Source organism: Chamaea fasciata, unplaced genomic scaffold (assembly GCF_029207755.1).
Source record: "Chamaea fasciata isolate MVZ Bird 193981 ecotype frontalis unplaced genomic scaffold, bChaFas1.0.hap1 SCAF_12, whole genome shotgun sequence".
Lineage (NCBI taxonomy): Eukaryota > Metazoa > Chordata > Aves > Passeriformes > Sylviidae > Chamaea > Chamaea fasciata.
In genome coordinates this window covers 21,455,190-21,477,002 of record NW_027094097.1, presented here as the reverse complement: position 1 = coordinate 21,477,002, position 21,813 = coordinate 21,455,190, and the positions used below count along the sequence as shown (strand labels likewise).

The window sequence follows — 21,813 nt, the reverse complement described above, 5'->3', positions numbered from 1 at the left end:
GGCCCGCCAGCTGGAAGTAAGGTGAGCTCTCCATGGAGACCTGCACCCCCTGAAGATTCTGCAGGAAAGACATGGAACCATGATTTTGCCACTTGAGGAAACAGGACAAGAGGAGACCTGTCCATGCCCTGGTGACGTCCTTCCTTGACCCCTTTTCCAAAGCCCTTTCTGCTGTGGAGGTACAGGCACAGAATTCCCAAGGGTGAACTTGAATCCCTTCTGTCTGGCTCCAGCATTTTGGCCAGGGGCAGTAGGGCAGTGCCTGGTGGGAAGGAAGGGCCGAGCAGGTCAGCACCGGCAGGATGGAGACAAGAGCACCTGAACCAAATCATCTGCATATTCAACAGGGCCAAAAACCTGCTGATTTCTGCCTGCACACAGCTATGCAGTCGTGTTCCACGGAGGGAATGGGCTACCTGAAAGCATAACAGCACATTCTCCTGCGGGGAGGAAGAAATTCCTTTCTAGCAGGTCAGCTTTGGATAGGGCAGTTCTGGGGGATACAGTCATGCAGGCAGAGCAGCAAGAGAGGAGACCAAACACTGTGGCCTTACTGGGAACAAATGCAAACCTGAAAAGCAAAAGAAGGAACACAGCAATCCCTAAAAAAGGGAGATGACAAAGAGAATTTAAAGCGCCAGTAAAGCAGCAAGGAAGAATCATCAACTGATTACAGCAATCACCTCCCCGAAAGTGATGGAAACACAGACAGGTTGTGCCTGTTGACTGCGGGCTTCAAAGGCATTTTCCTCCTGGAGAAACCTTGCAATTCTTTAGGGGAATGGTCTCTCGCCTTTTGACCCTTCTGGAATTTCCTCCCTACATGTCCACACCTAATTGGCTGAATGCCAGGACCCTCCCAAAATAGGAGACTAGATAAGACCCCTGGATTTCTTTGTTCTCTCTCTTTTGGCCCCTGGACCCCTTTGAGGAATAAACGACTTGGAATAATCTGGGGGTAAGAGCCTCTTTTGAAATCTTTTGTCCTGTCCCTTCGGAGATATTCCTCCAAAGCCTCTCCAGAGCTAGCCCTGGGGAGGGGGGCCGGGCCTGCGGGGGGAATATTTCAAAACATGACCAGCACTGACTCACAGTGTGGTTTCAGTATTAAAAGCCAACCTTGGCTCTCCAGGGGTTCTTGCTGCCTGTGCAGGCAAGCTGGGCTGCTGGGCATTCCCGCTTGCAGCCAGCAGGCCAAGTTCTGCTCTCTGGGATACACAGACACAGCAAACATGCATTTTCAACACATAGATATCAACCCCTGAGCACCAAAATGCTCTCAAAAAGTCTAAACCAGATGATTTTGAGTCCTTCCTGTCTCTTCCCACCAGCCCACTCTTGGCACAAGCCTCATTTAAGAAAATGTTTCCCTGACTGAAATTCAAATGGTCTCAGTTTTCCCCTTTAGAGTCCAACATGACTGCTGACGTTTTTCAACTTTTTCCCTCTCAGCTCTCTTGGGAAACTGCAAAACAGGAGCACATGGCTTTGGATGTGCTGTGGTTCTCCAAAGGGAAAGCAGAGCACCATGCTGCTTTTGGAAAACCTGAGCAGAGCTGGATGAAGCTTAGCAGGAGCCTGAAGTGGCACCTAAAGGCCTCCTACTGCTTCTGCTACATCAATCTGATTCCAGGGCTGTTTCAGAACATTTCCTGCCGTGCCAGTGCCACTAATGATAGTGATTCCAGCAGAAAGCGTAGACGACTCAGCCCCTGAGCTTTGACTGTGAGCTGCACAAAGGGAGCCAAACAGGCTGAGAGAGGCAGAAATTCCTACCAGGAACCAAGATTAACCAAGGAGACACAAGATGTGGTATAGACTCAAGCAAAGCATGAGAGCAGGTAAGAACTGTACAACCCTCAACATTCCTATCAATCAGAGCTTTCAAAAGAAGGAAACTCCTTTGGGATAGATACTGTCAGCCCATGGGCAAAATCAGGGGAGAGTTCCCAGCACAGGAAGATTTCCACCATCGTGCAGAACAAGATGCTGAGACATTTTCTTCTGGATGTGCTGCAGCAGATAACTTGCTTTGCTGTACACTATGGGAATTACACCACTCTTCCAGCACAGTGTTAACACTCCATGTCCCAGCACTTACCTCGCCCTTATTCATGAGAGACACCACCATTTCATAGACCTCATGAACGACAAAGTTCTGAAATACCACCTCTGGTGGGGAAACGCGAAACGATCTCTTTTTCCGGGGAGTTGATGACAGCTGGAGAGGCAAGAGAGAGCAGGGAGACGTTCAGCTGCTGGGAGGAAGGTTCATGAAGGAGAATCTTACACTGATCCCCACTGAAGTACAGACTCATGGCGAGCACCTCTGCCCAGGCCACACTAGGGAAACAGTAGCTCACCCACCTCTGCTCTCAGCTGATCAAGAGCTGCAGGGCCACAGAGAGCAGGCTCAAGCCAAGCTGCTCTTTTGGCACCTATTTCTCCGGGTTTCCTTCTCCAGAATGCCAGGCAGCACTTACCTTAAGCACTGCCCTGTGCCCATGAGGTCACAGAGCTCTGGGGCACTGACTGAGGACTCACGGAGGAAGTAAAACCCATAAATTTACATCAGACTCCATGGGAAACAATTTTGGGATGTCCGTTGTTCTGAGACAGGGAAACTGAGGCCCACACAACTGCAAATATCTTTTTTTCATCTAGAACTTAGACATCAGTAAGAAGAGAACAGTACCAGAGGAGGTGTGAGAGATGAGGTGATATTTTGCTGAACAATGTCAAAAGGTTATTGTGATGGATGAGAATTGTTATGGAGTTATAAGTTGTTGGCTATAGAGTTGGAATGTTTAGTTAAAATCAGTTCAAGAGTTATAATGCTGTTTAGCAGTTTTGTCCACTCTGTATCCCTTACCCCAAAATCCCACTTACCTGATTCCGTCGCCTTTCCGTCGGGTCAAGCCGTTGCTGCTCCCTGGCATCACTGCTCTCCATTTCTGCTGCTGCTCTACCTGCCTGCACCCAGCCTGTCCCACTGGCTCGTTCCCTGCTTGCTCCACTTCCTACTACCTGTCGGATCCTCTTCCTCCTTCCTGCTGACAACCGGCCTGTCAGTCAGGCTGCTGCTGCCACCCTTATGGAAATTGAAAGAGCCCAGCTGCATGATGGGACCATATCAACACCAAGAGCCCCTGGCCGAAACGAGCCAACTCAAAATTTAAATCTGCCAAGGACAGCACTGGACTGACCATACCCAAGGGTATTTATGCCGAGGGTATTCATAGACAAGCTCTTCTATCTCACCATAACTTCCAAAGGACTTAAAGAGCGAGAGACCCCTGGACTCTAGAAGCCAAGAGGAGTTCTTTGGAATTGCCGTGAGCCGACAAGTCCCGCTCTGCAGCGCAGGCAGCACAGTGGATTGCACCTCCTTCTCAGCGGTGTGGACGAAAGGGAGCAGCAGCAGCGGCGGCGTAGGCCACTCCTGAAGACCCCTGCTTATTAATAAAGGCATTTAAAGGAGGAAACTGTGTCTCCTGCCATTTGTAACAGTTATTAAGTTAAAGAATGAAAGTTGTTGGTTCTGTGTGTTGTTTGTGGTTTGGATTTTTTCAGGTTGGTCTGTTGCATGCTGCTGTGAGCTGGGAGAAGGACGTGGTTGAAGACCTGACCAAAAGGAAGTAGGAGGAGAGGGGAGGGGACAGAAAGGTTGGTGGTCAGAGCGAATGGAAGTTCCCGAGTACCGTCCAACGGGAAAGGGGCCGGGGGCCGCCCCAGGCAGGTATAAAGGGTATAGAAAGATTGCCATTTTGCTGGAGGGTGTCTTTGTTCGTCTCCGGGGAGAGGGAGACACGCCCAGCTCAGTTGAATCGTTACTAATAAACAGCTTTCTTTTGCTTGGATGATTTTGTCCCCTTTAATTGTATTTAAAAGTTAGTGCATTGCTAGCAGAGGTAAAGGCAAAAGTAAAGTAACACAGAAGTTAGGAAAAAGACAAATGAGGTGATTGCTGAATGAGGATAAGGGTCAGTTCTTTTCTCAGCAAGTTGGCATCTCCTTTTTAAACGGGTGCTTTCTTGTAACCTGTTACTGCCATCTTATTTAATACCGTTGTAGAGCACATCTGGAATGACACAACAGCAACAAATGCTTCTGGAGCAGAGACCTTGCTTTGAGAAAACTCTCCCCTGCTTTGTCTGCCCTCTCCAGACACACTGCTGTCACTCCAGAGACACAAGCAGGAATCCTCCGTGACTTGACAGGAGGCACACTCTGCCCAAGGGAGTGGCTGCAGCACGCTGTCCCCTTAGTGGTGCCCTTCTCTGAGGTGTTCCCAACCCCCCCTCTCCAGGGCGATCCTTAACCACTTTGTTACACATCTCATGCTGCCAATTTCCTGCTCAACTGCCCACCTCGGTCACCTACCCGTTTGGAGTGGGCTTTATACTGAGCCAGTCCTGCAAGAAAAGCAGCTTTAAACACACCTCTAAGTAGGCACTGATCCACATAAAGCACATCCATTCCCCTCTGCCCAGGGTGAGTCCCCTGTACATCTGGCAGCCTGCAAAATCTAACACCACGTCAGGGTTCCAACCCAAAGCATGAATGCAATGAGTTTTGTTAAATCTGAAGTAATTACTGCAGCTACTCGGCCTTCAAAGGCCAACGCTGCCACTGTGGAGGGAATCCTATGACCCCAAGCATTTGCTGGTGACCGCACCTAAGCAAGAGGCGGCTGTTTCAGCAGGAGAATGGCAAATGGTAATTTTGTGCCTTTGCGTCCCCAGCCTTCCCCCCCTTGTTTTAGCAATGGCAGCTACACTCCAGCAAAGCCCAGCAGCTTCAGCAGAGGTTATTTGTGTTGGCTTAGTGCAGATCAGGACTCCAAGTCCACCACAAGCAGCAGTTTGCAATGGCAGGACCTGGACACTGAGATGTTTTGCTGGAGGCGAGCCTGTCACAAGCACACATCCTCTTCAAACTTCACAACAAACAGAAAGAAAAAGAGCAGGAAAAGGCTACCTTTTGACGACTCAGTCTCAAGATTTGAAATGGGCTAATGCTGGGCAGAATAGGCCTCCCAGTCCTGGCCTGAACCTTCCCCCTCAGGAATGTAGATGGAAGCAGCTGAAAGGCAAAAAAAAAAAAAAAAAAAAAACCAACAAAAACAAACAAACAAAAAAAAAACCAAAAACAAAACAAAACAAAACAAAAAAACCAACAAAAAAAACCCACACGCAGCAAGAGCCTCAGAGATGCCACTGTTCACATAGACTTTCTCTTGAACAAGCGGCACTGGTGAATAATTTGTGATCGCATGTCTAGGACAGTCCTGGAAGCCCTGGAAGTTACTTGCTGAAATACTAAGCATCAGTAAATTAATAATACAGAGTAAAATACACATACTCCAACCACACGGCTCCGTCCCATTAGCTTCTCCATGATTTGATGTGACTTGTTTGGGGATTTCTGCTCTTTGGGCAATTTTTTCAGAAAGCTGCTCCTCCTCAGATAGCTTCGTCATGTCATTAGGGTCTATCTCCGGAAACTCTGCCTCGTCCTCATAAAACGGCTCCTCAGAAAACTCTTCCTCCTCCTCCTCCTCCTCCTCCTCTATGTAAAGCCACTCCTCCTCAGAAAGCTGCTGCTCCTCAGGCTGCTGCTGCTCCTTGGAATCCTCCTCCTCCTGCTGCTGCTGCTGCTGCTGCTCAGAATCGTGCTGCTCGGCAAGCTGCTGCAGCTGCCACAGCTCAGAAGGATGGATCTCAAAAGGATGGTCCTGCTCCCACCAGAAACGACTCACCAGCTTCTTCTGATGCCTTACAGTAGTAGAAGACAGGAACCGCCCTGCAGAGAGGAAGAGGACACCTTTCAAAGACAAAACCCTGTGTTCCCAGCAACTCTGCCTCCTGCTGCAGGTAGGTGGAAGAGAGCTGGGATGCACTTGGAGCATCTCTGGCCAAGTACTTTCAGCAGGAAATAGAGCGTCTGGGAGTAGGGTCCCTGCCTGCAGCACACACTCCCGTGCCAGAGCAGGAGAGCTGGTTTTAGACAATGACTTTGCATTTGCCCTGGAATGGGGAACTGCACACGGACAGGGGCTGTAGGGCAGCTCACGCATTACACCATTGTTTTTCCCAGTCTCAGACTTCTCTCAGAGATGACCTGATGTCCCCTTCCCAGCCCTGACCCAGGCACGTGGCTTTCCCCAGAGTCTGCCTCAGCTCCTTTGCAGAGCACAGGTGGCAGGGCGAGAACAAAAGGGGCTGAAAGGCAGAGGGGGGCAAGGAGAAAACTCCAGCTGCAGCTGGGAAGATGCTGATGAAAGTGGATGTGTGGACAAGGATGAAAAAGCAAGTCATGTTTTGGAGTGAAGTGGCAGGGTGTTCTCCCCAGGCCCTCAGCTACCGAGTGAAATGCCCTTACGCATCAGAGTGGTTGAGAATGGCTTCTTCACTGCTTCACTATCTGCAGCTTCCTCCCAGGAGTATTCCAGGGCTACCTTCCCTGCCTGTGTTGTGCATCCTGAAACTGAAAAGCAAGGAGGAGGAATAAAAAAAAAGTCCAATAAATACAAAGCAAATAGTACAGTAACATTGCCTGATGGACTCCTGGCATCAATTTCTCCTGAGGAGCATCTTCTTCCCCAGGCAACCCTGCCACGTTCCGCTGTCCTGGGTGGCCCAGAAATGTATTTCCAAGTCTGGAAGTTTAAGAGGAAAGGGCCAACATGGTGCCCAGGACACTGAAGCTGAGGGGCTTACTCTGGACTTTAGGTTTTGGTTTGACTGCAAACTTATTCTTGAGCAGATGAGGACAGGTGACAGGCAGTGAAAGCAAACCCACGGCTGTCCTCAGCAGAAGGGTGTGGCAGCACTGAACCTGTCCTGACCACCACCTCCTGCTTGGCTTTGTGTGCACGTGAATGGGCCTGTGCTGGTTTTGGCTGGGGTAGAGTTCTGGGAAGCAGGCACTGGGTCAGCCCTGGGCAAAGGCAGCTCCCGCTCACAGGGCCCTGCCTGGCCTCCAGCACTCACGTGGCTCTCCTTGTCTGGAAGGGCAAGGGATCCTTGAGCTGGACCACAGTCGTGTTCAGTTTTAACTGGCTGCAGGCAACAATGGCACTGAGGTACAGCTCGGCCTCCTGGCTGCTGTCCTCCAGCACAGCGTGAGCTGGTTCTGGGACTCTCTTGACCACCTGCAAACAGAGGAGGGAGGAATCACCGAGCAGAGCCCACAAAGTCAGGCTGAGAAGGGAGTCTTTTGGCCTCCGGGATCAGCCTCATAGAGGGACTGGAAAGGACCGTTCACTTTCACTTCCCGCCGCGTAGGGGGGGAACGGGGCGCCGGGATGGGCGCGGCTGATGGAGCCGCAGCACCAGCCCGCCCCGCCGCCTGAGACTCAACCGACAGCGGAGGAAGCGGCGCAGGCGGCGCGAGCGGGGAAGAACCCGCGGAGGGGGCGGGGCGCGGTGCAGGGCCGCTCGGGCCCGGCCCAGCCTCCCCAGCACGAGCAACATCACTCGCCGCGCCCGGCGGGGCTGACACGGGGAGGGGAGGGGAGGGGAGGGGAGGGGAGGGGCGGGGCGGGGCTGGCAGCGCCCCCAGCATGGCTCCGCCTGTGGCGCAGAGGCCCAGAGAGGGCCCCGCCCGCTCCACGCGGGGCGGGACGGACTGCCCGCCCACAGGGATCGGGTCCGACAGCAAGTCGATCAACGCTCCCCCCTCCGGGGCCCTCGCCGCTCGCGCGGGCGCCTTGCTCAGCGCATCGCCGGGCGGGGCTGCCCCCGGCTCCAGCGCCGTTCCGAGGGGGTATTTCGTGGCCCACACCGCGATGTGGACGCTGCGTCGTCACCGCGTCCGGCTCCGACAGAGGCGCCTGCGGAGCCCGCGACCCCTCGCTCCCCCCCGACGCCGGAAAGGCGCAGAGGGATTGAGAGCCGCCTCCGCTTCTCCGCCTCCTGGGCGTGGGGACGGGCGGAAGCAGCGCCGCGCTCCCCGCCAGCGCCGGGAGAGCGCCGGGGAGGGGGAAACCCCCCCGCTCTTCAGCCTCCTGGGCGCCGGAATGGGCGAAGCGGTCGGGGCCGGCACGGCCGGCTCCTCAAGAACTGGCGAGCCCCCGCTCAGCGGCTCGTCCGCGCCCCCCGGGGAACCTGGCTCGCCATCCACGAACGCAGCGTCCCGGGGGTCAACGGTAAGCTCCCCGCCCCATTCGGACCCTGAATCCACCTCGGCTTCCGAGGGGAGGACCTCCTCCTCAGCCTCAGCGTCCGAGCCCGACAGCCCCTCAAAAGAACTGCCGATACTCAACGGGGCCCCGGAGTCCCAATAACTCCTTAAAACAGTATCGCATCGTCTCCAGAGCACCGTCAGATTTACCATGTCTGCATCGTAATTCGCAGACAAAGCCCAAATCAGATAACCACCCAGGCGACCCCAGGCAGTTTCTGAGATAGCCATCCCAGCATGAATAAGGAAGCCTTTTGCCTTTCCAAAATAATATAAACACTGAAACTCTTCCTCAGAAACAAAACCCTGGTTCCGTTCCAGCAGATGGCGCCAGAAGGCGAAGACAGCAACCTCTGTCTTAGAGCTCCGGGATACCATATTCGCAGGCGGCTACCTACACACAACCCCCGTTACCTTGAAGACAATCTCACTGACTCCACACACTGTAATTCTCACGAGCGGGCACCAGATGTCGCCAGTAGGGACACGAAAGAACCACACTCACCCGACAGGTTGAAGTGAGGAAAGAAAAAAAAGCGCCGTTTATTGTCGGGTTTGGGTTTAAACAGGATTTGGAGTTTGGCCCAGGATTGGAGGACAAAGGGGACACCCCTCTGACCCCAATGGTCATCTCAGAAGTCCATCACATATTGGTATGTGAAAACAATCTACTTGTTTATGTTACATCCCTGAGAAACTCCACTGGAAATAGGTAAACAGTCATCAGAAGGCTGAAAATCGAGGCGACACTGAAGAGTTCTGGAAAGCACCTTTTTCTTCTTGTCTTAGGAGAAAGTGCTCTCCACATGTCACGTGTGGAGCAACAACCACACTGCAGGGAGCTGGCAACGGGCATTTTGGGATGTGAAAGATCTCACTGGGAAAGTCTCCAACTGCAGATGTTCTGATAGAAAAGAGGATGGTTTAGAGGCCTTAAAATGGTCCAGAAACTCAGAAAGAACCTTCACCCAAGACGAGTGTGTTTGGCAATAATGACAATAAAAGCAAGAGTCTCTGGAGATGATCCTTCTCCAGACTCCTCCATACTGTCATACAGTGCCTGGGCTACTCCATGATGAGATATCCCACACAATACAGAGATCACAACTAAAAACTCTGGTATCCATGCAGACAAAACTTGGAGTTCACCAGCACATGCAGGAGAAGTATACTTCTCTCCACTTCCAAAGAAGAGACAGAGTGCAGCAGACTTAACTCCTTGTTGGTGAAAAGGCACCAGATCAGATGAAGAGATTTCAACCACCATAAAGTGGGATAACATCATCAAACATTGTCTCCCATTCAACACGGGCTGCAACCCTTGTGCTTGTGGCACAGACTCGTAGTTTGTGTTGGCTAAAGGTCTCTTGTCAAAAGGCCTCCCCCTCTCACGTGAGTGTGTCCGGTCACTGTGCATCCACCTCTCCCCTAGAATGCACTGCTGGTGAACCTCACGGCTGTCCAATGTCCAGAGGAAGCAGGAGCTGCTCAGCCAGCAGTGATGGGGGTTACCGTGGCTCTTTTTGTAAAAGCTGGGCTGTCTTCTTTTGCCATTTTGCTTCTCGCCTTCCTTTTTCCAGGCCACCTGGCTGCCGGCTCTTCCCTGGTGGTTTGATTCCACGTGACAATGCGCATTTTGTTGTCGCAGTCCTGAACCTCCCCTCCTGGCAGCTCAAAGTTGATCTCGGTCACCTTACATTTCACAAGGTGCCTCCTGAAGGTGGCTGGGACATCTGATTTCAAGGTCACTGTGATGTCCTTGGCACAGCCAGGATGGAGATGTCCCACCTAGGGAGAATCAGGGAGTCAAAACCAAACCGGAAGCACTGCCAAGGGCAGGACTGACAGCAAAAGGGACTGATGTGGTGAGCTGCTGTGCCAGGAATCTGCGCGTCGGAGTGGATTTATGTGAAGTTTGATAGACAAAAGTATGAACAGAAGGTGCCACCTCCCATAACATGAAGCCGTTTCTGCAAGGCTGGCAGCCATTGCCAAGCCAGGGACTTGGCATCTCGGCATCTCCTACGTGGCACTGGAATGGGCTGTCACTGGTACGTGAGGACTGCCTGCCAGCTCCTGGGAACACCAGGGCAGGGCTTGAGCAATGGGGAAAGGCAGAGCCGTCCACGCTCACCTTGGGAGAGAACTGGAATGGTGCGTTTGCCTCCCACTCAAAGCGCATGACCTTCGTACAGGTGTGGTTGGTGATGGTGAAGGTCCTGTTGCAGGGCTCTCCAACAGAACAGTCCCCAAACTGGATGTGATTCGCTCTGACAGCTGCTGAGGAGGAGAACAAGGCAACCTCAGCATGCAGGGAGCTCCATCCACCCCCATTCACGTGCACAGACACCTGTATGTTCAATGCTTTCTTGCTCCAAGCCTTCCTCCCTCTGGAAGGGAGTTTCCCAGGCGGCTCCCCAGCCCACCACTTTCAGGGAAACACCCTGACACACCCCTAAGCCAGCCACATGAAGCACAGCACACATTGCTCTGCAGGCATGCCTGCCACGCCCACAGGCCACCAAGTCCGGTGGGTGACAGCCCAGGCCTGGCTAGAGAGAGGACACACATGATCAGACATTTCCCTCTTCCTTGCTCCACCTTGGCAGCCTCTCCTCTCTTACCATCAATGATGTCTTTCTTCAGAATGCTCTCAGCATTCCTCTCCTGTGTACCTTCCTCCAGTCCGTCGAGGGTGAATTCGTCCTTGTGGCCTTCACCCACCAGCTCCATTAGGGTCTTGTTAGAGTATTTGTCCCCCACTAACGCACGAATCCTCCCTTCCAGTCGTTGAGCCAGGGTGGGTTTGAAAATGACGTCGAACTTTGTCGATTCCCCAGGACGCAGAAGCAGGAAAGGCTTTGGGGGCTTACGCTCTGCACAGCAACGGAAATCAGAGTTAAGTGATACGGCGGTACAGAGGAAATATTTCCATAGGCTGTATGAGGAATGAGAGGTTGAAATCAGCTGCCTCCTAAGCACGGGTTCTACCCCCAGTGGTTCCAGACCCTCTTCCTGTGTTCGCAAGACTGCCACCTCCAGACACATCACCGCTTAAGCAGCTTAACCTCAGGTTGATGCCCAGCCCGCATTCCATCTGCTTCCAGCCAGCTCCAGCCGTATGGAAAGCGGAGCCAGAGAGTGCTTTTGGCTTCTGCTGGTTGTCTGTGTGCTCAAGGGCTGTGTCCATTCAGGCTGGTGCCTTCCCTCAAGCAGCAAATACCTCAGAGGGTCCACTGAGGTAGTGACAGTCCCCCACAACTCAACCCACCTTGTCTAGAGGAGCCAAAGAACTTCTTACAACTTGCTAGGAGAAAGTCCCCAAGAAAAGCTTGGGGGACAGAGAGCCCAAGAAAAGAAACTGTGTCTAACATCTGGCTGCTGCTCAGAGAAGCCAAGAGCAGGGCACACGTTTTCCCTCTGTGCAGGATCACACTTCACGGTTAATGAATTTACCGTGGACAGCAGAGTCGTCTTCCGCATCTTCAGTGTAGAATCTCTCAAGTGTGGAGCCCCTGCCTTTCAAGAGGAACGCTCCGTGCTCATCCTCCAGGTGTAACGTGAACTGAGAAAAGGGAGCACAGAGCACATTGACACTTGGTGTGAGTACAGGGTGGGAACACAGGGACTGACACCGCAGTGCTGCTGGTCCCGCATGGGAACCCAGCACCTCTCCCACTACAAACAGCACTTAGCACAAAAGTTAAGTCAAACCAGCTGGGAAAAAAGAGCGCTCAGAGGCATTTGGATGGACCTGACACAGAATCAAACAGGACAGAAAGTAATGAGCAGAATGTAATTAAGCCACAACTAAGTTTACTTAAAATGCAGTAAACTGGGATCGAAAACAATCTAATGGAGCTGGAAAATCACCCCATGTCCATGAGAACAAAAGGTGACCTGAGAGATGGGGGAAAATACTGCACCACCTTTCCTGTGTTCAACTTAAAGAAGAAAGGCTAGAGGCACGATTTCCAAGAACTCCCTTCTTGGAGAACAGATGTCAGTCACTTGCTTTAAAAGAATTTCTGACACCTCTTCCCAGGTCTGCCGTGTTTTCTGGGACCCTTCCCCTGTGCCACAAGCACTTGTTCCCAAACCAGACCATTCCTTGAGCAGGTCTTCACCTTGACAGGTATTATGCCCTTGTTTTGGATGACCAGGGGGAGCATCTCTGACTCCCCCAGCCGGAGCCTCTTGAAGCACAGCTCGGAATTTCCCCTCCTGCTGCAAGCACTTGGGCACACGACTGTCAGCTGCGGCTCATGCCCCTTCCCGCTGATGGTGAAGGTCAGGATTTGGGGTTTAAATTTCACAGGGCTGCAGGAGAGGCACAGAAACAATTTCAGCTGGCACTAACCCATTTCTCCCTGGGCGAGTGAGGCAGCAAGGGCCACCCACAGTGTTTTCCCTGCCTGAGGCTCCTGAACCACACAAGGCAGCCCCCACCAGGCTCTTCCCAATCCACTCAGGGCCATTCACAAGAGGACTCTGTTCCAAAGCGCCCTCCACAATAACAATTAAAAATAATTTCAGTTAATTGAATCATGCCATCCAGGAGGTAGATAATGAGGCACCAGATGAGGCATGGCAAATCTCCTGGCTGCAGTGAGATGAGACACATGCAACAAGCAAAAGCACAGCATGAAAGCAGTACAAAAGCAAGAAGGCAAAAATAAATCATTGTCACCATCAGTAAAGATCATTTCCAAGAACAGTAAGAAAGCAATTGCATATTAGCAATTAGACTTCTCTTGTTCCAATTCAGCCACTAAAAGGTTGAGGAAGGGCAGGTCAAAGCTGCACTACACAGGTCCCAGGGCAGAGGAACTGTGCTTCTCTTTCATACCAGCTCCAGTCCCTTACATAAAATAGCTTAATGAATACCAGGGAATCACAGTGATCAGAGGAGCACTTAATTTTACAGGTACACAGGAAATTGTGACTGCTGACCTGCTGGCACAGGAACTGCTTCATCTAGGCCTTTGTCCTTGGAAATCCCCAAGTCAGCTGCAGCACATCTCAGTAACTTTCAGCTGGCTACCTAATATTTCCATGTCTTCATAATTCCTCATAAAGGATAAACCATCAGTCTCATTTTTTGGCTTTGTCCAACGGTTACTGCCTCCCAGATCATCTCATGCCAAGTACTCTGCCTATGGCTACTGAAAGCATTAGAGCTAATAAGAGGCCTGTGCCTGCCCAGTGGAGAGGGAGCTATCACTGAAGCCTCCCCCAATATTTCACAGTCAGTTACCCTTCTGGGATGACAAGGGAAGCCTTGAAAGTGCAGTCGTAGGTCTGCTCATCTGGTGGGGTGAAGGTCACCGTAGCAACAGCACAGGATGAGCCCTGAATGGACATCTTGACTGCATACAACTTGAAAACGTTGTTGACAGGGCTTTTATCCTTGGGGGAACCCAGAGAGCAGTGTTAGGAGAAAACACCTTTCAACATGACACAGTTTTATTCATAAATGCGTTACTGAGAACAGCCCCAGGCAGTGTGTCCTCCTCCCTGTTTCCCTGGGCAGGCTCCCTCCCTCCCAGGGAACGCTGACCTTGTGCTAAAGCAGTTTGTGTTTTGAGCCCTGGCCGCTGCCCCAGCATACATGGGAGGTGGGCACTGCTTGGAAAACCCTGCAAATAACCTGGAACTGGCCTTCAAAGTGAAGGAAAAGCCAGGGAGCCTGAGGAAATGCCTCCTTTGAACCCTGGCATGTCAGTTCATGACAGCCCCTCTCTGAGTGTGCGTCCAGGAGAGGTTCAGAAGGATTCACTTCTCCCGCCAAAGGCCCAGAGGTGTGAGCCAGAACCTTGCCTGAGACATGCAAAATTCAACACAACTCTTCCCTGGCTCTGCTGCTCTCCCCTGCAGTTTGACCTGCACTGAGCTAGACTAGTCTGGGCCCCAGGAAGCAATGCATCTGGAGAACAAAACAGACTCTCACACTGCCTTTAGAGGGACACCATCACCTTGGCCTCCTGTTCTTACCTTTCCACGCAGGGGTCTGATGGAGAGCACCACATCACACGGCAGGCTGCTTGCATGGTAGATATTGAAATGAGCTTCAGCTTCTTGCGCAACCAGAACCTCGTTGAAGATGAATTTGTTCCCATCTCTGATGAACAAGCCCACGCCTTCCACTGACCGCAGCTTGCGGCTGAGGTCAGTGCTGCTGCAGATCGGGTACTCCTTGAAGATTGACAGGACATCCTCAACGAGTCCTGTGGATAGACCAGAGGGATGAGCATGGAGGAGAAGCCTCGCTGATGAATTTATCTGGACCCTGCTGGCCTCTCAGGAGGCTTTTCCTCTCAGTCATCCTTTCTGCCCTGGGTGACTGCTAAACCCAGCCTTGGGTGGGGGAGCTGGCTTTGAGGATGGAGCTCAGTCAACCTCGGTCTTAGAGAGCGCTGCTTTCCTTTTATCCTTCCATGCATCCCTCTCAGCCTGGGAAGGATGAGTCTGCTGGTGGACTTGAAGAGGGCTGGAACTTCTGAGGATTCAAAGGCGGGACACCAGGGCTAGCGTGCATCTCTATCCAAGCAGCAAGTTTAGGTGCTGATCAGCAGCAGGTGTGACCAAGGGAACCTGTGGGCAGTACGTACCTGGGAGGCAGGACTCGGCAGTCAGGGTAAAGGGAATGCCAAGGGGATTGTCCCTGGGGTCTCTGCCCGTGATGTCAATGTAGAGCTGCTCCTCACACGTCCCCTCCTGCCCTGCCAGGCATTCCACTGTGATCTTCTGCTGGCCCCACGGACTGATGGAGCCGGAGCAAGGGGACACCGTGAACATGCCAAGACTGAGGGGACCCTGCAGAAAAAGTTCCAGGAGAGGCTGATGGCTAACAGCTGTGCCTTGAGCACCCCAGCAAAGAGTGTGTCCCGCCTTGGCCTCCAGCTGGGCCCAAGCACCCCAGTCCCAGGGCAGGGAAGGATGACTCCATGGCCCAAGGGCAGCCCCAGGCTGAGACCAACAAGCCAAGAGGAGCTGCAAGCCTGTCCCAAGTAGCAGAGAGAAAGGAGTTTGAGTGTAAAGAATGAAGGTGGTAGCTGTGATCCTTCAGCCTCCAGAGGTAACACAGGAGAGCAGAAATAGCTGTGAGAAAGGACAGGAGAAAGGTAGGTGACTTGGAAGAAGAAAAAGCAATGTTGTCTGAGCTCTGCGGACTGGGAGTTCACTGAGGCGTGTTTTTGCTTCTGTGGTGTTCACAGACCTATGCTGGCTAGCAGCTACCAAACACAGGACCTGCTCCCCCCTGTTGATCCCACAAGTCCAGGTCAGAGCCAAAGTACAGGAGTGTCAGTGGGACTGAGCAGATACTGGGTTCCATCCTGTAGACCGTGTCCCACCCTATAGCCATGAGCCCCCAGCCAGGGCACAGCAGCATCTTCTCACATCCCCCGCGGCAGCAGCACTGTTGGGGAGCAGGAGTCACCCACCTGTCAAGGAGCTCGATTTCTTTCCTGTTGAGCGCTTTGCAGCTGATGGAGCAGATTGCTCTTGCTTTGAACTGAGAGGAGAAAGCAGAGGTATCTGTCATGCTGAGCTCCCCTGCCTTTCTCTGAGGCCAAAGCTGGCCTTCCTCCACACGGAGGGAAGCCTTCCTGCTCCTGATGGCTCCCAGAGTGCAGCACCCATTGCTGGACAGGAGCTCTATCACCAGCTTTGTACTACACCTGGGGACACTGCGGTGTTTTTTTGCTCCCTCTCCCCAAGCCAGGGATGCAAACGGACAACAGCCCAGGTCTCCTGGCTGCCTGCCACATACCAGCCGTGGGCTGGTGCCTCCTCAGACAGGAAAGGTGGTGCAGGGCTTCTCGTACCTTTGGCTTTCCCATGCAGATGCATCCTCGGGTGCTCGGTGGATGTAGAATTCGAAGCTGAGCATGCCTTTGTTCTCCAGGATGACAGTCTGGGTCTTCTTGGTGCCCTCGAGCATGGCACCGAAGTCGATGGGTGAGGCGGGCTCAATGCTGTACTTGCTGTACACAGCTCTCACCGACACCCTCAGTGGGATCTCGGCAACAGTCTGGCCTCCTTCCCCTGAGCTGCCGTCTATCACCTGTGTCCACAGGAAGGGGTGGTAAACACAGCAAAGAGGCCAGCCTCTACCCCAGTCCCCAGTCTCCACCCCAGGCCTCCATCAGTTTACCCCTCCCTGTTTAAGCACCTCCTCCGGAGTCAGAAGCTCAGCTCCACTTAAGAAGCCTCCCAAATGGTTTTGAAAGACTTTGTTTGTGTATGTAGGAGAGAGGATTCTCCAGTTAAAGCACTCCTTCCACTCGACACCTATCCTGTTTACACTCCCAAAATGTCGAGAGATAACACAGCCTGGCCCAAGCAGCTCACCTGGCAGTACAGGATGGGTTTGTTCTTGAGGAAGATTTCACTTGTGGGGTGGAAGAGCATCTCAATATTCACACCAGGCTGGGAGGCAGTCAGCATGCCCGACCGAGGCTCAACGCTGAAGTGGGATGCCAAGTTTTGCGTCCTGGGACCTGCACCCTTCAGCGTGAAGCTGGGGAGAAAGGGAAGGAATGGAGATCTCTGCAGTTAAAAGTACAGGCACCACCAGCACGGCCAGGACTTTGCATAGGACCAGAAAAAAAAAACAAAAAAAAAGGGAGAGTTCAGCTCTGCTCAGGGAATCCTGGATCTTGACAGAGAGTGCAGACAATCACAAGGTTAATGCATGAAACCTTGACACCAGAATTTTTCATTTGCTTCTTTACAGAGTCTCAGAAAGAGAAAGGAAGTGACCATCAAAGAAAAGCAATGAATCTCATCATTTCAGTGGCTGAAATTTTTGGGGCTCTCCTTTGGGTTCGTGCTGAGCTGTGAAGAATTGCTGGTTTGTGGCTGGATTCTCTAGTAAAATAGTTGAGATTAGAGAGTCCGGGTTTTGTATTTCCCATGAGGTAGCCAGCATGAAAACAGGTTCTAGCCATTGACAGAGGGAGAATGCAGGCCTGGGAATCTGAAGAAATGCTCACTACCAGGCAGCTGGACTCACCTGTACTCAATGTTGTATACCCCTTTGTTCTTTAGACTCAGGACTTTCTTCACCTTATCTAGGACATTAATGGTTCCAAATTCCAAACTTCCATCTGGACCTGCAGAAAACCCGCAGAGCCAGGTCAGAAATGGTATTTATCAGCTGCAGAACACGCCAGGTCACAAACTACATGGAGGTCTTGACACAAAACCCTTTCCAGCAAGTTTCTGTTCTTGACAGTATTTTCCAGCTATTTGTCTGCCTTTTCTCTTCCTACTCAAATTATCTGCAGGATTAGTAGCTACGGAAATTACTTTATATGCTGTGCTGAGCCCGTGGGAGTTGCCAACTGCCTGTTCCCGTCACTGTTGTTTCAAAGCCCCCAAATCCAATCTGCACGTGAAGCTGCACACTTCAAAGTTCAGAGGGGAGAGACTTAAGGCTGTCAATGCCCTGACAATGCATTATTCCACACCACTTGCAGGGTTTGTGCTTCATGTGTCCATGCCATCCTTGCATGCTATCCCATCCCATCCCATCCCATCCCATCCCATCCCATCCCATCCCATCCCATCCCATCCCATCCCATCCCATCCCATCCCATGCGCTTTGGTCGCCCGCCCCCCAAGGTAATGCAGTGCACCTGGACTGCTTTGTCTGGGAGGCGTCCACTGACCTTCAGGCATGTCGATCCTCAGAGAAACATCATAGACCTTTGCAGAGATTTTGATGTTTTCAGCCTGAACAATCCCCAGGATGTTTTCTGTGTCTGAAACCTGAGGCAGCAAGAAACAAACACTGTTCAGATCATTCTTTTGGTAGACAGCCTCCAAGTCCTTGTCTCTGCTGGCTGCTTCCCCTGTGGCCTCCCAGGCTTCACAAGCGTCGGTGGACTCCCAAGCTTTGCTAACCTGTTCATCTCATGGGCTGCCCCAGTGGGATTCAGCTGCAGTAAAAAACCCTATCAGCCCAGCTCTGTCTTCACCATAGAGAAGAAGATGTTCTACCTCAACAGAAGAAGGTCCTTCCTCCCTTGGGAGCCGGGGAGCTAAGAGTGGCCATCCCTGTGTTGCTTCTGGCCTTTGCTATCAAACACGTCTGAGCTCAGAGTCCTTGGAGCAGGGAGACCCTCCGGGGACACTACCCTGAGCAGGAACCCATGGAAGGCTTACTCGCCTCTCCCTCCGCATATGGTTCAATTCCCATATTATTTCATCCACGGCAGCTTTCTCCTCCTCAGGGAGGGCATCATACTCTTCCTCATCCATTCTCAAGGCACGTTCTCTGTTCCTCTGAAGAGCTTCCTCCCGCTGCAGTTCTTTAGCACAAACCAGAGGAGAAACCATGAGTGACAGCAAGCACAGCTGGGTGCTTTGGGAGTCAGCTGCAAGGACTCACAGCTTTTCCCAACCCAGCATATCACACCAGGAGACATTGGGGAGCTCATATCCCTGCTCCAAAATTCAGACAATCCCTCAAACGATGGCCAGGCAGTGAGTTCCTGTGCTTTTCCTGGCTTAAGTGCACCAGGGCTGAGGACAGTTGTTTGTCACTGAGCTACAACAGCTTGAACTTCTGCCCAAGCTTGAATGTTAGAGATTAAGGTGTCTTAAAGCCTCCAGTCTCCTGCAACTCTGAGATGAGTGTGGTTACAGAGGCAGAAGGTGGAAAGATGAATAAAAACACTTCTTACAAGCTCTGCTGCAAACCCAGACACACAGAGATAAGTCTGAGGGCTTGAGAGAGAAGATTTGAGAGGGACAGACATATCTCACCTTCCCTCTGTCTTTCATCTTCCTTCCTCTGTATTTCAGCTTCCTTCCTGGCTTTCCAAGAAGCATAATCCCGATGCACGTGCACCACGTAGATATAATGGCGATTCTTGACAGCTGTGAGTACACAGAGCAGAGAAGATTCCAGGCTTCTTGCAAAGAGGCTCTCCAAGCCATCAAAGACCACTCCCTTGCAGCAGTCTTCGTGCTGCAAATAAAGGGAAGAGTAAGTCAGCCATTGCACACAGGGAGCTCACAGCTGGACAGTAAACCCAGATGTCACAGGGCACCAGCTGTCCTTGTTCCAGGTGCATTAGCTAAGAGCAGCTTGTGTCTGTCCTTAGGCTCTGCCAACTAAGGGCATCTGCAGCTTCCCCCAGGGTTCCCTGCACACAGGCCAGGATCCTCCAAGAGCATGTACAGACCTCCTCCTCTCCGAGTTGTACCTCACTGCCTGTTCTCCGGAGCAGGAATGTCTCCTTTTCCCCACCCCACATACCTTCAGCCTCTCACAGAGGATCTCCACCAGCAGGTGCTCGGGCAGCACACAGCTCAGGCAGTTCAGCTCTTCCCCACAACTGCTGGTGATGTTCAGCTGCTGCGGTGCAGGAGCAGTGGAAACTGTGAACTGTAATGTGGACCATTGTAAGGAAAATACACCCCGGTGGAAAGCCCTGGACAACTCCCACTGCTGGGCTTGCAGCTGGGGTTCCTCACTAGTGGAGACTAGAACAACCCTGCAGTGCAGGCTGGGGGCTCCAGGGGATGGTCCTGGAGGGCCCATCCCCTGGCCAGCAGAGACCCAAGCCTGCAAACTCCTGGTGCAATGGATCCACATACCAGGCCCTGGCTGGCACAGAGCCTCCACTGTAAGCAGCCCCTGCCCATCTCACAGACAATGCAAAGGTCCCAGGCACCAACCCAGGCAGATCATGTTTACCTGGGGTTTGCTGGCTGGCTCCGTCTTCTTTTGCGCTGGTGTGCTCTTGCCTTTGGCATTCTTCTTGTTCATTTTCTCCTGAGAGGCTTGTCTTCTCTTGGCCAGAAGAGCGAGCTGACGCTTTTTAGCTGCATAGGGGACATATGGTTCAGGAGGGCTTTGAAAAGCAAGTAGGCACCTTTCACCACAATGGGCACAGCCTTGGACCCTGGAAGGAACGCGGCACTTTTTCCCCAGTCTGCCGGGCACTGGCAACACTCAGAAGCAGCTCCCTCCCTGCTTCTCTTACCAGCACGCTATCCCATCCTTGATTTTAAAGCCAGCACTATGTCCCTCCTAACAACTGTGCATGCAGGTGACACTGCTTGCACAGGAGTTCCCCTATGGATCAAGCCAAGGATTTGTCCTCCAGGACCATTGTTTCCATACACTGCACCCATCCTGCATTCTCCTGTGGAGACCTGCAGCCCTGCCCCGCTTGCACCACCCGTCTCTGCTGAAGCTAAATGCTCCTTGTGGGAAAACCCTGCTGGGACACAGACTCCTTTTCCTTCCGCCAGCTCCCAACCCAGCCAGGTTCAAAAGTGAGCAATGCAAAACTTCCCCCTGCACTGTGGCAGGTCTGGCCTCACCCTGCAGAGCTCAGGCTACCAGCTGCCCAGTAAGCTTCCTAAAAGTCTCTGGTCTCACATGGAGAACAGCCCAACATACACGAGCTGTGTAACCTGACAGTGAGCACAGGTAAATCCCGGGAGACAAGAGCTCATTTGTAGCATGTCTCTGATTGGAAACTCCTCTGGGAGGCTGTCCTTCCCTTCCTCTTGTTTGCAAGGTTACACTCATAGTCAGTCCTCTTGTGCTTAATGAGCCACTTCAGAAGGCTTTTTCCTTGGTAAAGTGGGCAGCAGTTCTGCCTGCTGCCCATGAGAAGCAAGCTTGATTCAGCTTTGAGGAAATAGAAAATATCTGGGAAAGAGACAGGCATGCTTCACCACCCTTAGAAAAATGAACACGTGCCAAGCATGGCAGCGAAGGGGGATATCAAAGAATCCCTGACTGAGCCCTTAAAATTGATTTTTTATTTTTTGAAGACCAGCCAGAGATGCACTTCACCCATGTTCCCTAAGAGACGCAAAGAATGAAAAACTGCTGCTCTGAGTGAGCAGAAGTGGACAGTCATGGTGGGTTTCTCAAGCACTGGCTCTGGGTCTGGCATTTCTCCTCACCAGCATTACCTTCGTTTTTGCTTTTCAGCTCCATGGCAGCCTCGGTGCAAAGCTCCCGGGCACGGAGCCCTGCCTGGCTGCCATCATTGGCAATGGCCTCTTTCACCACGGTGTCAAGGGACAAGGGAGCAGCGTCGTAATGGTGACACAGGGCCGCCGCCATCTCTGTCTTTCCTGAGAGAGAGAGGAGGACTGCTTGGTGACACGTGCACATGAGGCATTACAGGGACAGGCCCTGGAAAAATCTCCAACAAGATTTCAAAGTTAAAAGAACAGGGGGAAATCAAGCGTCCCTCCAGGGGAGGCCATGAGGGAGGCAGCTGGAGCGTGGTTGCCAGCTCTGAATTCTAGAGCCAGGAGGATCATCTCCACCTCCTGTTCGGCTGAGGTCTTTGCCTTAAGCACCAAGGTCCACCAGGATGTATTTCTCCTGCTTGCCCCTCTCCCTGCAGCCCAGGGCTGCAGCTCACATACCTGCCAGGGGTGGCCCGTGGACAATGACAACAATCCCTTTGTCCTGCTGTGCTTCACACCTCTCTGAAGACTGGTCAATGCCCAGGTGGCGAATGACAGCTCGAGAGACAGGATTCCCAGTCGCCTTCACCATGGCCTCAGGATAGAATGGGACAGCCCTGTGATGTGCTGCAGTGAAAAACCAGGGGAAAAGGTCAGCCTCCTGCCTACCTT

The 21,813-nt window shown here is 52.4% G+C and overlaps 1 protein-coding gene across 1 annotated transcript in view; it reads right to left on the bottom strand.

The window, feature by feature from the left end:
* Window positions 1–550: 550 nt before the first annotated feature.
* Window positions 551–21,813, bottom strand: part of LOC136296105 (hydrocephalus-inducing protein homolog) — a 199,735-nt gene continuing 178,472 nt past the window's right edge. The window contains 26 exon segments of the mRNA XM_066194929.1: window positions 551–571; window positions 2,102–2,221; window positions 2,890–3,050; window positions 5,365–5,805; window positions 6,385–6,469; window positions 6,471–6,489; window positions 6,996–7,156; window positions 9,754–9,975; window positions 10,322–10,464; window positions 10,812–11,063; window positions 11,644–11,752; window positions 12,315–12,507; window positions 13,445–13,596; window positions 14,182–14,414; window positions 14,799–15,007; window positions 15,635–15,703; window positions 16,017–16,255; window positions 16,543–16,711; window positions 17,207–17,306; window positions 17,865–17,964; window positions 18,361–18,506; window positions 18,964–19,168; window positions 19,460–19,607; window positions 19,905–20,028; window positions 21,127–21,300; window positions 21,601–21,768. Coding sequence (XP_066051026.1) covers window positions 551–571; window positions 2,102–2,221; window positions 2,890–3,050; window positions 5,365–5,805; window positions 6,385–6,469; window positions 6,471–6,489; window positions 6,996–7,156; window positions 9,754–9,975; window positions 10,322–10,464; window positions 10,812–11,063; window positions 11,644–11,752; window positions 12,315–12,507; window positions 13,445–13,596; window positions 14,182–14,414; window positions 14,799–15,007; window positions 15,635–15,703; window positions 16,017–16,255; window positions 16,543–16,711; window positions 17,207–17,306; window positions 17,865–17,964; window positions 18,361–18,506; window positions 18,964–19,168; window positions 19,460–19,607; window positions 19,905–20,028; window positions 21,127–21,300; window positions 21,601–21,768 — 4,163 coding nt within the window.